The sequence below is a fragment of the Solea solea genome, chromosome 15, assembly GCF_958295425.1.
Source record: "Solea solea chromosome 15, fSolSol10.1, whole genome shotgun sequence".
In the NCBI taxonomy this organism is placed as follows: Eukaryota; Metazoa; Chordata; class Actinopteri; order Pleuronectiformes; family Soleidae; genus Solea; species Solea solea.
The window spans coordinates 19,228,961-19,242,225 of NC_081148.1; the positions used below are offsets into that span (position 1 = coordinate 19,228,961).

Below are 13,265 nucleotides of genomic sequence, written 5' to 3' on the forward strand. Positions count from 1 at the left end.
CAGCCACTACTGCCTCTTAAAACCAAGGTGCTCCTTATTACAGCTGCAGAGTGATAGACAGAGCAGGGGAAGGCTGGAGACAGTTCCAACAGAGGAAGAGGAAAGGAACTAGAGAAATTGTGCACAGGGAAAGTTAGAAAGAAAAAAAAGCAGTCCTACTTGTGTGCTCACCTTTCCTTGAGTGCAACTTCCCCACTCCACTACCTGAGGCACACATACACATACACACATACACGTGTGGAGGTGTTTTAGGGAGGTTAACAGCGCTGACTCTCCAGGGAAAGAGGGAATTAAATTAAACAGTTTGGTTTTCAATCTGCCGCATCCATACTCGGGAGAAAAAAAGGGATTACAGCTTGTAAGCCAGCCCCACTCATTTCTTTCTTCTCTCTGCATTTTGTTGTCACTGAGTCACTTTGGAGATTTTGGATACAACCTTCGTAAATTGTTTGTCCGAGCTCAGAGAGGCATGGCACACGGACAAAAGAGCCACAGGTGGGCATTAACCCAGGGCTCCTTCAGCTTGGCACTGGGCCTGACGCTCCTCTCCCTCTCGCTCCTCACCGTCTCAGCCGCAGACGAGTACGACTACTACAGCTGGCAGGCGGACAACTTCCACAACGGCCGTTTCTACACCAAGCAGCCCCAGTGTGTGGACATACCTGCTGACCTGCGTCTGTGCCACAATGTGGGCTACAAGAAGATGAGGCTGCCCAACCTCCTGGACCACGAGACCATGCCAGAAGTCAAGCAGCAGGCGGGGAGTTGGGTGCCCCTTCTGGCCAAAAGGTGCCATGCTGACACCCAGGTTTTCCTGTGCTCCCTGTTTGCACCAGTGTGCCTCGACAGACCCATCTACCCCTGCCGCTCACTGTGTGAGGCCGTGAGAGACAGTTGTGCTCCAGTGATGGAGACCTATGGCTTTCCCTGGCCAGAGATGCTGACCTGTGATAAGTTCCCCATTGATAACGACCTCTGCATCCCCATGCAGTTCACTGGGAACCAAGCAACACAGCCACCAGGTAGGGCGGATATGTGCACATATGTCCAGTCTGACACACGTACTTTCATTCAAGTACACAGAACAAATAGTTTCAGAGCATAACATTGCGACTACAGCTACTAAAAATGTCACTCATCAAAATCATGGCCTTTTTTCTTCTTTTTTTTCACAGCAGGTAGGATGTGTTTCTGCCTTAACTTGACATTTTGTACAACCTCTAATTCAATTTTCCTGTGACAAGATCAGTTACCACATCACAATCAGTTCAAGTTGAATAAATACAAAATTAATATTAATATATGAATGAATACAAAGTACTCTGTCATGACTGACGATGAGTTTTCTGATTGTGATCGTGATTAACACACCTGATCTTCGCAGCACTTTCAAGGACAAAGGTACGCTGTGTTGCTCGTTCATAGTTGTTGTTGTTGTGATGGGTTATATTATGCAAGACACATTTAATGTTCAGTTACAAAATAAACAGTCGTTTAAAGAAAATAAAATACTACACTATTGTGTTGTGTAGAAATAAAAAAAAAACCCACATTAACTGAAAACACATGAGGAACATTTCTGCACTGCACGTTTCAGGACTCGTCACTGACAGCATGACTAAGACGGATGAGAGTTCAGAGTCAGAAGGAGCGAGAGCTGGGAAATGGCTGCGAGGCTCTGCACTGCAATGACGACAGATAAAGGTTTAAGTGAGAGACTATCCAGAGAGGGTAGGGGTCAGTGGGGGGGTAGAGAGGGGGCAAGAAGAGGTTACAGGGGAAAGTACCTAGGTTTCTGGACAGTTCAGGGTGGCTCCCTGCCATTTAGATACGCCTCAGGGAGAGACTGACGGAGACACACAGGAGACTGAGTGGCTCCAGAGGCCAGACCACTAAGATAAATGTACTGTGGTTCTTAACAAACCATAACTGCAAAGGTGACACACACACACACACACACACACACCTTTATCAGCAGACAACCATCAACAGCTAATCAATCAATCTTACAGCTGAGTGAACGGAGAATGTCTTAATTGAACTCATGCATGCAACGCACACGCCGCTGCCAATAAGCGAACAGCAGAGCCAAGATGGATAAAATAAGAAAAGTGACTTCACTGAGGTTTTTAAGACGGATCTAAAGTGGAAAAAAGTTATATAATCTTTCACTGACAACGAGTTAGGGGGGGCAGATGGACCAATAGTGAGCTATGAATGGGAACTCAACGCAGACGTTGGTGTGTGCATGTGTCTACTGCAACTACTTAAGCAGCCTCTTCACAAAAGCTGAGAGGGGGAGAGAGGGAGTTGATGAGATACTTTTAGACAGTGGAGGGGGGACAGTCCCCACTGTGTCCCTGCATGATTAGCCTTTGTTGGGTCTGGCAGCCAGCAGGCCAATTAGCTAGAAGGCCAATTACTGAGCTCCCACTAATTAGTCGACATGACAGGACAAGAGAGGCAGACAGAGAATGGGAATGGCCAAAGTCTGATTGTTCCGTGAGAGAGCCGAGTGGAGCGGAGTGAAAGGAGAGGGAAGCCGGAGACTAAAGAGAGGCAGACAGTGCGTAGAAGAGGAGAAAAGGCCGCTTCCTGCAGCATAAAGTGTGCGCCTCGCTGCTCTTAACAAGGACTCAAAGAAAACAGCGTATTATTCTCCTGTTCCACTTCTTACCTTTAACCATTTACTGTCATTTTTCATCAATTTGTTTCAATGCCCCTTTATGTTAATATTTGATTTATTACCTCTGCCAAGGAGGTTGTTTTTTAATGTGTTTAAATGATTAGATTTTGGTGGTGATCTGGATACGATTTCAGTATTTTTTTTTTCGAACAATGATTAATCTTGTGACAGAGCAGAGGGTATTGACACGACCGGAAAGTTTTGCAATCTTGGTGGAGGTTTGTGCTCTGTAATTGCTTTCAGTGATTACAGTGGAACGATGCAGGACTTGTACCCTAATTCAACAGCTGCAGAGTAAATGTCCTGTTGTGGGGAGATTGGAGGCCGTCTCCACTCCCTCTACCCTCTCTTAGCAGAAAGACAGCCTTGCAAGATCGGGGCTACCGACCAGGAGTCCTCAGAATCAGGAGGTCTCGTGAAGACCAGCATTTTTTAACAACTTGTGTTCACGGGTTCTGTTAAAAAAAGCACATGGCCAAGAGAGGGGAAGGGAGGGTGTGTATGGTGGTGTCGTAAAAAATATGTACTTCAAAACTGTAGGGGGAGCTCCACAGAGAAAAAGGCAAAAAAAGCAAAGTTCCCCTTTAAATAGTGTGAATCTTTTTCTTTGTCTTCTTGAGCTATTCTTTTGATATAATACAGGGGTTGTGGTGGGGGGGGGGGGCAATCTGCATTGTTGGAACTTAACGACTCTCTAGACTCAGGTTTCGGCCTCAAGAGGTTAAATACCTGTTTTTTTCCACCAGTTAGTCAGAAGTGAAGAAGCCTCTTAGATGAGAGGTGAAGCGTCTTCATCTTAACTCAAGCAAGTCCACTCGCCTACAGCTAAATACTGGAGATGACTATGACCTAGATGACTGAGAACCTTCACAGACTGATATAATTCAAATATTGGATTAAAAGCCAAAACATCATTCAGTCAATCCCAGCAAGTTGTTTGATATTATGTTTGTATTAATATTATTAATGTGTCAGTATATTCGGGCGTATCCATTAACAGCTGGTTGTTCTGTTTTCCTTGACTGGTATCAAATATGTGACACTCTGTCTCCTCAGAGACATTACTCGGTCTTATACTTGCTCACTGAAATGTAAGGCAGCTCAAACTGTCACTGCTTCAAACAGGCCATTGTTTGTTGATCCAATCTAATTCAATAATGACCAGAGGCAGATTACGGAAAGTGATGCAAGATGAAAACACACAGAGGGATTTTTGTTGCTCAGAGAGTGCTGAGAAATACATCTTGAATTGCATTTGAAATAATAAATCATTACATTGAATAGTCAATAGTAAAAAGTAGAATTAAAAACCTTTGAGTCCAATACATTAAATAAAAACCTTATAGCACAGGAACTGACACTTTGTTAAGAGATTATCAGACAAGCTTTTGGGTTTAAACCATATTATGATACAGTTAAAACACACATACACACAGAAACAGGTGCACAAACACACACACAAGTGTGTCCAAGTGTGATATCTGAGCAATTCTGCAATTACATGACATGACATGTTCAAACAGGCTAAGTACAGAGATAGGTTCACTAACTCTGTGAGGATGATTTTAAGGCGTGTGTGTGTGTTTGTGTGTGCATGCATATGTGAGTGTAACAGGCGTGTAAACACTGTATGTGAACCACAAGTCTGTAGAAATTCCACCGAACCAGGGGATAAAAAGGAGGCTGTTGGAGAAAAGACAATCCAGGAATACACGGAGCAAAAAAGGCCAGCTGAGCTCGGTGTGTGAGGCAAAGCACAGTCAGTGCCGTCCATCAACTCCACCACATGGAATTAACCTTTATCGATAGTCAGCATCAGAAAATGTACAGGTATAATCAGTAGAAGTGAAGGTTCATGCCATCACTCATTTTATACAGTATGTTTCCACAGAAAAACACACCACAAGACAACTTGCATGTTGTCGAAATTACAAGGTGTGGAAGACGTACCAGGTGATCAGTGTCAGTTACAGCCGTGCTAAAGGAGACGGGCAGCACTGTCAGGTCCCCAGCAGCACAATGGACACTTCTCATGTGGCCCTGGCAGCTATATGAAAGGGAAAAAGGGGGGATCCAATGGTCTGTGCATGGAAGACTGCCTGGACCCTTTTCTCTTCTGTATAGGATTCCTACGGATGCCAGGAGTGAGCTGTGTGTTAGGGGCCCCGAGGGCTGCCCGGCGTGGGCCTTGTTGAACTCCTCTATCTGCCTGCATGTTGCATTTAAACAGATGTTAGTCCGTCCGACATAAATCATGCGCCACATTTCATCTTCGGCACAGTACCGTTTTATGTCGCAAGTGTTGCTGCTCATAACTTTAAGGGCCCAAATGAGGCATGAGACGGTGACCCGAGCATACTTTTAATGTAACACTAAAACAGAAAACTGTGTGACGCTAAGGCTGCAGGGGACAAGGAGAAGACACGTCAGGGATCACATGACGATACTGTTACGTCTTTTGATCTTTAGAGACAGAGAAAATGAGCTTAACGTGTCACCAAGATGTCCCCCAACTTTATAACCCAGAAGGTTTCTTGGATGTCATGTAATATTAAATGGGTTTTTGCTTTTTTTTGTTTTTAAATCACTTAATGATGACCTTGATTTGTGTAGTACAAACATCATCGCATGAATTCATGTTGCATTATCTTTCACAACACTTCCCTCTGCTATGCCTCAGGGTGAGCCCGCAGAGCTTTCTGAAAGAACGATTCAAGGTCCAACAACTATAACCCCTTCTCTTTATCCTTCAACATTTCTTTTGGCATCTCCCTACCTCACTTATGTTTCAGAGAACTGGGGTTAATTCCTTAAACTAAAGCTTCTGCCTCTGTCAGCCATGACGTAAAATGCACCTCTCTGCGTCACCACAGACACAAAAAACACAGCTTTGCTGAGAAACCCGGAGCGAATCATGTGGAGCTGACAGACTTAGCGCTGTGTGCACTCATTTGACAACGTTTCACACTGCAGCTTTAAACATGGACGACAGAGAGGACGGACAGAAATGGGAAGACAAATGACAAAGGATACTTCAGGGGTCAGAGACTGAAATGGAGAAAATGTTATTGACCTCAGCTGAGCAGTTAAATAGCTGGAATCTTGCCACACGTCACTTCCACTCTGGCTTGCAGTTTGAGGATTAACAGCGAGAGACTTTCCAACAGACCACCTCCCTTCTCACCCTGCTCCCATCCGTCTTCTCCTCTTATCCTTAATCATTAGAGCCAAACCTCCTCACCCTCAAACAATATTAGGCCATTCTTCACCGTGATTGGCAACGCTAATGTTTCTGCCGATGAATCCAACATGCAAATGCGGTGCACAAAAAGGTAGTCAAGTTCAAAGTCGAAACAAGAATGTGACTTTCACAATTTAATCACTCGCCGAGGTTAGAAAAGAAAAACACGAAGCCGCCTCCGAGATGATGGCAGACGTTCACCGACGACCTAACGTCAAAATATTTGCTGAGCAGAACCGGGTCCAGGAGAACACACTCGGCCAAGCCACGCAGCAGTGATTTCCATCAGAACATGACAGCGATTCCCCCGACACAGGCCTGAAAGTGATGAGGGCGGTTGTCGCTTAATTGATTTCTCAGCAGCATCCAAACAGTTTTTATTCCACTCCAAGCTAAGCTAAGTTTCATGGAGGGACCGCGCTCCTCCTGACACATGCTCTGGCACCAGCGCAACCGGGCCCCCTGCCAAGATACCACCCCTGTGAAACCAGAATGAATTCCTGCAGAGTCTGAATAAGATGCAACGGCTTCAAGGCAATCATTCAAAACAGACAAATCCAGAGAAGTCCTGGTGTCTCTCAATCTGTGTGTGTGTGTGTGTGTTTCCATGCTCCTGCCCCAGTCCTCATGTCAGCACCACACAATTACAGGCCTGGCCCTGTTAGGCCTTGTAGGTTCTCCTGCATGTGAAAGCATGGGAACCCTCAAAGGAGAAAACTGGCAGTAACTCGACAAGAACATGGTCCAACTGCCTCCAATGTGCGCACATGATACATAGCACGCTCAGCTGAGGTAAGGGGGTTCACCTCCCCATGACCCGAGCGGCGAAGCATGCTAAACTTTGACCCCTTCTCATTATCTGCCCAGACGTAGAGGTTTGGGCTGGGGTGATAACCTTTGAACCCTGACTTTTAACCCAGGAGCTAGGATAGTCCTGCGAGTGTGTGTTCACATGGGTGTGTGTCAGTTAATGTGACACATAGAGGAAGGGGGGGGGGGGGGGGGGGGGTATTTTGCTGCTGTATAGGTGTCGGGAAATGTTTATACGACTCCTCCCCATGACCTTGTCTAATATTAAACCTTGCTCTCTCAGTCAGCCGTAACCAAGCTATGTTACGTGGATATTTTGATGTGTACTGTACAACCACTTCCTTTGGGATTACACAGGGTTTAAAAATACTTGTCATAACAAAATTTTATATTGGAGAGCCTTTGGAAAAATGCAATTTAGCGTGAAGCATCTCTCTCTCTAACACACAGACAGAGAAGAGACTGAAGGCTTTGAAAAATGTTTCATAAGTTTCGTAATATTTTTACACTCTACACAGTACGTGGGAGGATTGGGATTAAAGACATTGCAGTTGGGTTGAAATGATTATGTTTACGCTGATTAAATGTGACTTTTCTTCAGATTTAAATTTCAATAATCCCTGTCGGAAGACTTGTTGTTTAGAGTAGCAGAACATGTCTTAACAGAGGCATCAAGATGGTAAATTATTTTCACTGAAACCATAAGAAAATGGTAATAATTCTCATTAAAAACATTAAAAAAAACATAATGTTTAAAAGTCCAGGGTGTAAGAATGAGTGACATCTTCTGGTGAAATTGCAGATTGCAACAAACGCAGCACACCTTCACTCAGGGAACTACGTTGGCCTTCTTTGTTTGTATAGTGGGCTTCTGTTAGAAAAGGCCAAACGCACACTGTAGCCGGTTTGTCCATTCAGGCTCCTGTAGAAACATGGCGGCACAAGATGGCGGCCCTTCCCTAAACTACATAGAAAAGCCTTAATCTAAGGCTATGAAAACCAAATGATTACTACTTTAAAGCTACTATACACTCAGGCACACACATTTATGGATAGCATAGTCAGTTCCTGCTAATAACCGCCCTAAATGTTACACACAGGACCTTTCAGTATTTATTTATCATAATTCATGTGATTTATCACAGTACTTACAACATAATTGCCTATCTTGTGTTTTCCAGATACCCTGCAAACCCTTATGTATGCACACTTCTGAGCAGCCCATACATTTTGAGTTTAAAAATAAATTGAACTTGTTGCTTTGGTTTCCCCTTGCTGTTTCACAATGTGCGGTTGCTGTGCGGCCTAAATGCCGGCTGTGTCTGTTTACTGAATCACTTTTCACCCTGTCCAGCTGCCGCTGCCGCTGCTGCTGCCGCTGCTGCTGCTGCTGCTGCAGCGTTTACCTTTCTGCACAGCCGTGACCACGCCTGCAGCACCAAAATATACAACGGCCAGAATAAAAACATTTTCTGCAGTGTAATTGCAGGGCAAACATCAGTCAGCCTGCTGGACTCTATATTCACTCCACAGCAAATCATCCCTGACAAGTCGAGGGGGCTGCAAATAAGTGCCTAACAAGTGGTCAGGGCTTAACAATTTCATACCGACACAGACGGGGATTTGCCGACTGTACAGTACTTGACTAAAAAATGACCTCAACTTAGCTGTTAGATATTCGCTAATCTGGTTTTAGCAGCACCAGATGAGAAGTGCTTCAGTGTAGTAATTACTTTTTCTCCCCCCCCCCCCCCCCCCCGCAGTGTCGAAGGTGTGCCCTCCATGTGACAATGAGATGAAAGCAGACAACATAATGGAGCATTACTGCGCAAGTGACTTTGGTGAGTATACCCGCTATTCAAAAGAGTCAAAGCTGACACAAATGATACCATGCAATATTAAAATATAATACACCTTTAGTTGATTTGTTGCCTAAATTGAGTTCTTCGATTTTTCCACTTCTTAAATGTGAATGTTCTGTGGCGTCTTTGCTTCTTCTTTAAATAAATAAACTGCAAAAGCTGAATATCTGAGGACATTTGGGGTTTTGGAACCATTGATTGACCATTTTATTGACCAAACTAATCAGTCATCAAGAAAATGATCCAAAAATTAATTGAGAGTGAAAACAATTGTTGCAGCTGTAGTTTCACTTAGGTTTTTTTTTGTTTTCCTTCATCGAACCACATGCGGCACATTGATGAATAGCTTTATGGTCACGGACACGAGACATTCGTTTTCCCTCTTTTAGCATAACTTTTCCTCTTATAATAAAGCTTCAAATCCCCATTGTCCGTTTAACACCATTTCCCAGACTTTCCACTTTCAGCACAGTCATGAAATGTGCACAGAGCCAGACTATAATTACGCCATTTCTTCTGCTCATGTAGACGTTTGGCCCATCGCACTCAGACGTTTGCCGCCACAGTCGTCAGAGTTACTGACATCCTGCTCTCTATTCTGAGCACCGCGCTAGATATTTTGACAAAAAAGATTAAAAAACAACAAAAAAACATGAAAGATTCACAATGATTAGTAAGATCAGTGCTGCCTGCATTTTAACTGTTATAAATCCTCAACACAAAATTACCCCGATGCAACACATTTAACAACAAAATACATCATTGTGCACATTGCTCACAGTGTGTCTGGGTTGCAGCCAAACCATAGACTCATCCCTGATTATTACTCATGACATTGTTTGATAAACTGCTCGATTGCACGTCTCAGTCTTTTAACATGAGGGTGTTTTCAGGGATATAAAAAGCAACGCACTTTCTTTTCATTAGAGTGAAACATGAATACACTGGGAAGGCACATATCCAGACACTTTATTGGCTATGAGAGCATGTGATTGGAGGAGGCATGAGGATGAGTTGAGAAGTCAAGATAACCATGACATAGACATATGTGTATCTGGAGATCAAGGCGAGAATGACTCACCACTGCTATCCTATAGGCCGACTGCTGATTCCAGTTTGATCTCACGCCTCATGAATGTTGTTACCTATTCATCTTCGGACACTATTCGCCCTCGGAGCATTTTAAACTTGGGATTTGTCTCCAGGCTGCTCGAATGAGCGTCTGGAAGGACATGGAGCCTACGCTTGGTCCACACAGCAAGGGAGGGTTCTCGATTTAGCTCAAAGCAAATCTGTTGTACCTCAAAATGACAGCATGCTTCTCCCTCCTTCTGCTCTCATCTGCTGCTACCTGCACTCGTCCTCTTCTGACTTGATGTGTCCAAAGCTGGGGAACTGAACAGTGACTCGGCGAGGACCCCTTGCTATCTTTGCCAAACATACACTGCACATCATGAATGCATTCATTCACCAGTGCACCCATATGTGTTAGCACACAACTGCAGCAATACACTGATATCCTCAGTGAAGGAAATCAGGAAGGCAACTCAACACACACATTCCTTCTTTAACATGCTATCACTTCACATGTACTGTACACATCTCAGAGTGTACGGCTGTTTATGCAACTGCAGACAAGCAGGCGAGAAGTGTAATGGCAATGTTCCAGCAGACTTGGGTACATAGCGATGTTTCATGCTGACCCGGCACCTTTGCCCATGTAGCCTGTGATTGATTTCATCTCTCAAAACCCAGTTCACCCAGACAATTCCACTATCCATTGCTTGGAAGATCAATTTTAATCTCTCAAATAACTTGTTAACACGAATCTCTTCATTTGGGTTGATATACCAAATTGTGTTGAAACCAAACTTCCCATAATCTGTTAAAAAAAAAAAGATACTAATCCACTAATCAATAACACTGCAATTAATACAAGCATGAGAGTTCAGTAATAAAGAGTCAAGATCATTTTAATTACTTCACTTGACTTAAAAGTCAATATTTCAACCTATAAAAGAAATAAAAAGACATTTCTGCATTAAAATATCTAAAAAGAATAGATTCATTGATTGTTGATTGATTAGATTCATTCGTTTTGGTTGCTTTTCAATAGTGTCCCCTACTTTAACATTAATACTTACTTACTTTAATACACAGTCTCTGGTCCTGCAAATATTTCACAATAAAAGCCTTGCTAAAAAAAAAACCCAGAAATTGTTAAATGTAGTAGCAGGTGGATAGTCGGTCAGTTGGTGTCACATTTCTCTTTAAATAAAAGGTCATTATTATTGTGTGGCATATGCAACTTTAAAAATGCTTCAAGAAAAGACCAAGAGTCCGGTCAACATTATCATTTTGACACAGACCCCTCATTCCATGAGTCAATGAGTTAAAGCTCTCCTCTGCTGTAACTCCATAAATGTCTTTCTCACTGCTCATGGGTTTTCCCCAAGTCAGACACACAAACACACACATACACACATACACACACAGGGTGTATTTTTGCATTTGTATGCTGGGAAGAGGTTAATTGATGATACCTAGGAGAGGTTTAAAATAGCTCCTTCTCTGGCACAGCACAGAGCTCGGTGACGTTAGTGCAGGAAAAACAGAACATGTCCCAGCTGCTCAAAGCAGAGGAAACAGCGGAAGGTGAATGACACATTAACAGTTTCTGAGTATAAATATCTGTGTTGAGTAAAAAAATAAAAATAAAAATAAAAATAAATAAATATATATATGTGTGTGTGTGTGTGTGTGTTTCTCGCCTTTCTCAGCCCTCAAGATGAAAATTAAGGAGGTGAAGAAGGAGAAGGGAGACCGGAAGCTGATTGCAGCCCAAAAGAAAAAGAGAGTGTTGAAGCAGGGCATGCTGAGGAAGAAGGACCTGAAGAAACTGACCCTGTACATTAAGAATGGCGCCAACTGCCCGTGCTCACAGCTCGACAGCCTGAACTCAAACTTCCTCATCATGGGCCGGAAGGTGGACCAGCAACTGCTGCTCATGTCCATTCACAAGTGGGACAAGAAGAGCAAGGAGCTCAAGTTTGCCATCAAGTACATGAAGTCCCATCAGTGTCCCACCTACCACACCGTCTTCCAGTGACACGGCAAACACTCTTCACACTCCACCCTGTTCCACATTAATCCTTATTCTTTTTCCACTAATGCATCCCCCCCCCCAGCAAAATGTTTAAGCAGCCCGTGACATGGTCCTACAGGGACAGTGGAGCTTTTTTTTCCTGAGCTTCGTCAGGTAGTCAAAGGGGGGGAGTTTTTATCCGCTCAGATGAATCAGAGATATTACATATTAATGATGGAGAAGCTATGATGTCTTCATTCTCCCTCTGAATAAATAAAAGCCCCCCCCCCACACACAAAAAAACACATTTATAAGAATTAGGAAGAAAAAGAAACATACAGGATCTTTGTAGAATCCTTAAGATTTCTCCTTTCCTTTTCTAATATAGCAGATCCAATCATTTGTACAGTATATCTTACATCTTTATCAATACAGCAGCAGCATTGAGAGGCAGGAATCTAAAAATGTGAGGTAACTATTGGAAGTACAAGTTTGTTAACGTGATGAGTATAGGCAGACAAAACTGAAAGAGAAGACAGGGTTTGTTTCTGTATCACTACAGTGCAGCAGGTGGGCACAGAGCTCCCAGGAACAACATCAAAGCAGAGATGATCCACTTTAAAACTGTATGATTTAATAATGTAAAAAGTAGGTGATTCAGAACAATAATAGATCATAAGAAAACAGGCTTTTTTCCCCCTTTTATTCCTGCTGGGAAAGAAGACAACGGATGGAACGAGAAAGACCGGCAGGCTGGATGATGCTTTCACTGACTTTGTACAGCACCGTTTGTTTTGTTTTTTTGTGGCCTGAAAGAGGGTAACTTGAATATTTGTTTTGTATTTTGAAGTGGTGAGAGAAGGAGGTCACGGCAGAGAAGACGTCTTCCTTAAAACGAGTTGAAAATACGAGCGGATGAAAGAGAGAAAGAGACTCTGGACAGAACCAACAATGTTGGCATGATAAGTCTCTGGTCTTCACTATTTTTCCACTATCACTCTTCAAATGTCTCTTTTTTTGTACTTGTAGATTTTTTTTTATTATTTTTATTTACTTCAGTTAAACTTTTACGGTATGAAAACAGAAATCATACATACATAACACCTAAATTCATTATTGCCATAGAAATAAAAAAAAGAAAAGAAAAAGAAAATTTGACTTTCTCTAATCAGTTAACCTGTGAGTAGATTTGTTACTTAAATGCATCTTTGTTTCACAAAAAAAGTAAATGAATAAAATATATTTCAAATTTTTATTAAGAGACCCCCTTTGAAATGTGATTTTTGTTCATCATTACAATTAAACCACAACATGCACACGAAGACATGATAAATAATCCCACAGTCATTCATTATTTAAATGATTCTATGTAAATCTATAAGGTTCCTGGATATTTGATATTTGCTTTTATATTCAGGTGCAAAACTTTGAAATATTCACTAATAATTTCACACTGATTTGCTCACAATTAAAATTGTCTTTAAAAATGTCCCCACGAGATCAAGTTCAAATGAAGGAACGAGTAAAATCCTATTTTGCTACTTCCCATATCCACACTGGGCTCTCACTTTTACACACAGC

The 13,265-nt window shown here is 42.6% G+C and overlaps 1 protein-coding gene across 1 annotated transcript; it reads left to right on the forward strand.

Moving 5' to 3' along the window:
• The first annotated feature begins 23 nt into the window (after positions 1-23).
• Positions 24-12,901, forward strand: sfrp5 (secreted frizzled-related protein 5). The gene is made up of 3 exons (XM_058651221.1): positions 24-1,022; positions 8,501-8,578; positions 11,380-12,901. The coding sequence occupies exons 1-3, from the start codon at positions 470-472 to the stop codon at positions 11,706-11,708; spliced, it is 960 nt and encodes a 319-aa protein (XP_058507204.1). The 5' UTR covers positions 24-469; the 3' UTR covers positions 11,709-12,901.
• The last annotated feature ends 364 nt before the right edge of the window (positions 12,902-13,265 follow it).

What these genes read in the sequence shown, in the direction of transcription:
- sfrp5 (XM_058651221.1), top strand. Translation starts at nt 470, where the DNA reads ATGGCACACGGACAAAAGAGCCACAGGTGGGCATTAACCCAGGGCTCC. An exon ending in CCAAGCAACACAGCCACCAG is followed by an intron (nt 1,023 to 8,500) that starts GTAGGGCGGATA and finishes CCCCCCCCGCAG; the next exon opens with TGTCGAAGGTGTGCCCTCCA. An exon ending in TTACTGCGCAAGTGACTTTG is followed by an intron (nt 8,579 to 11,379) that starts GTGAGTATACCC and finishes CGCCTTTCTCAG; the next exon opens with CCCTCAAGATGAAAATTAAG.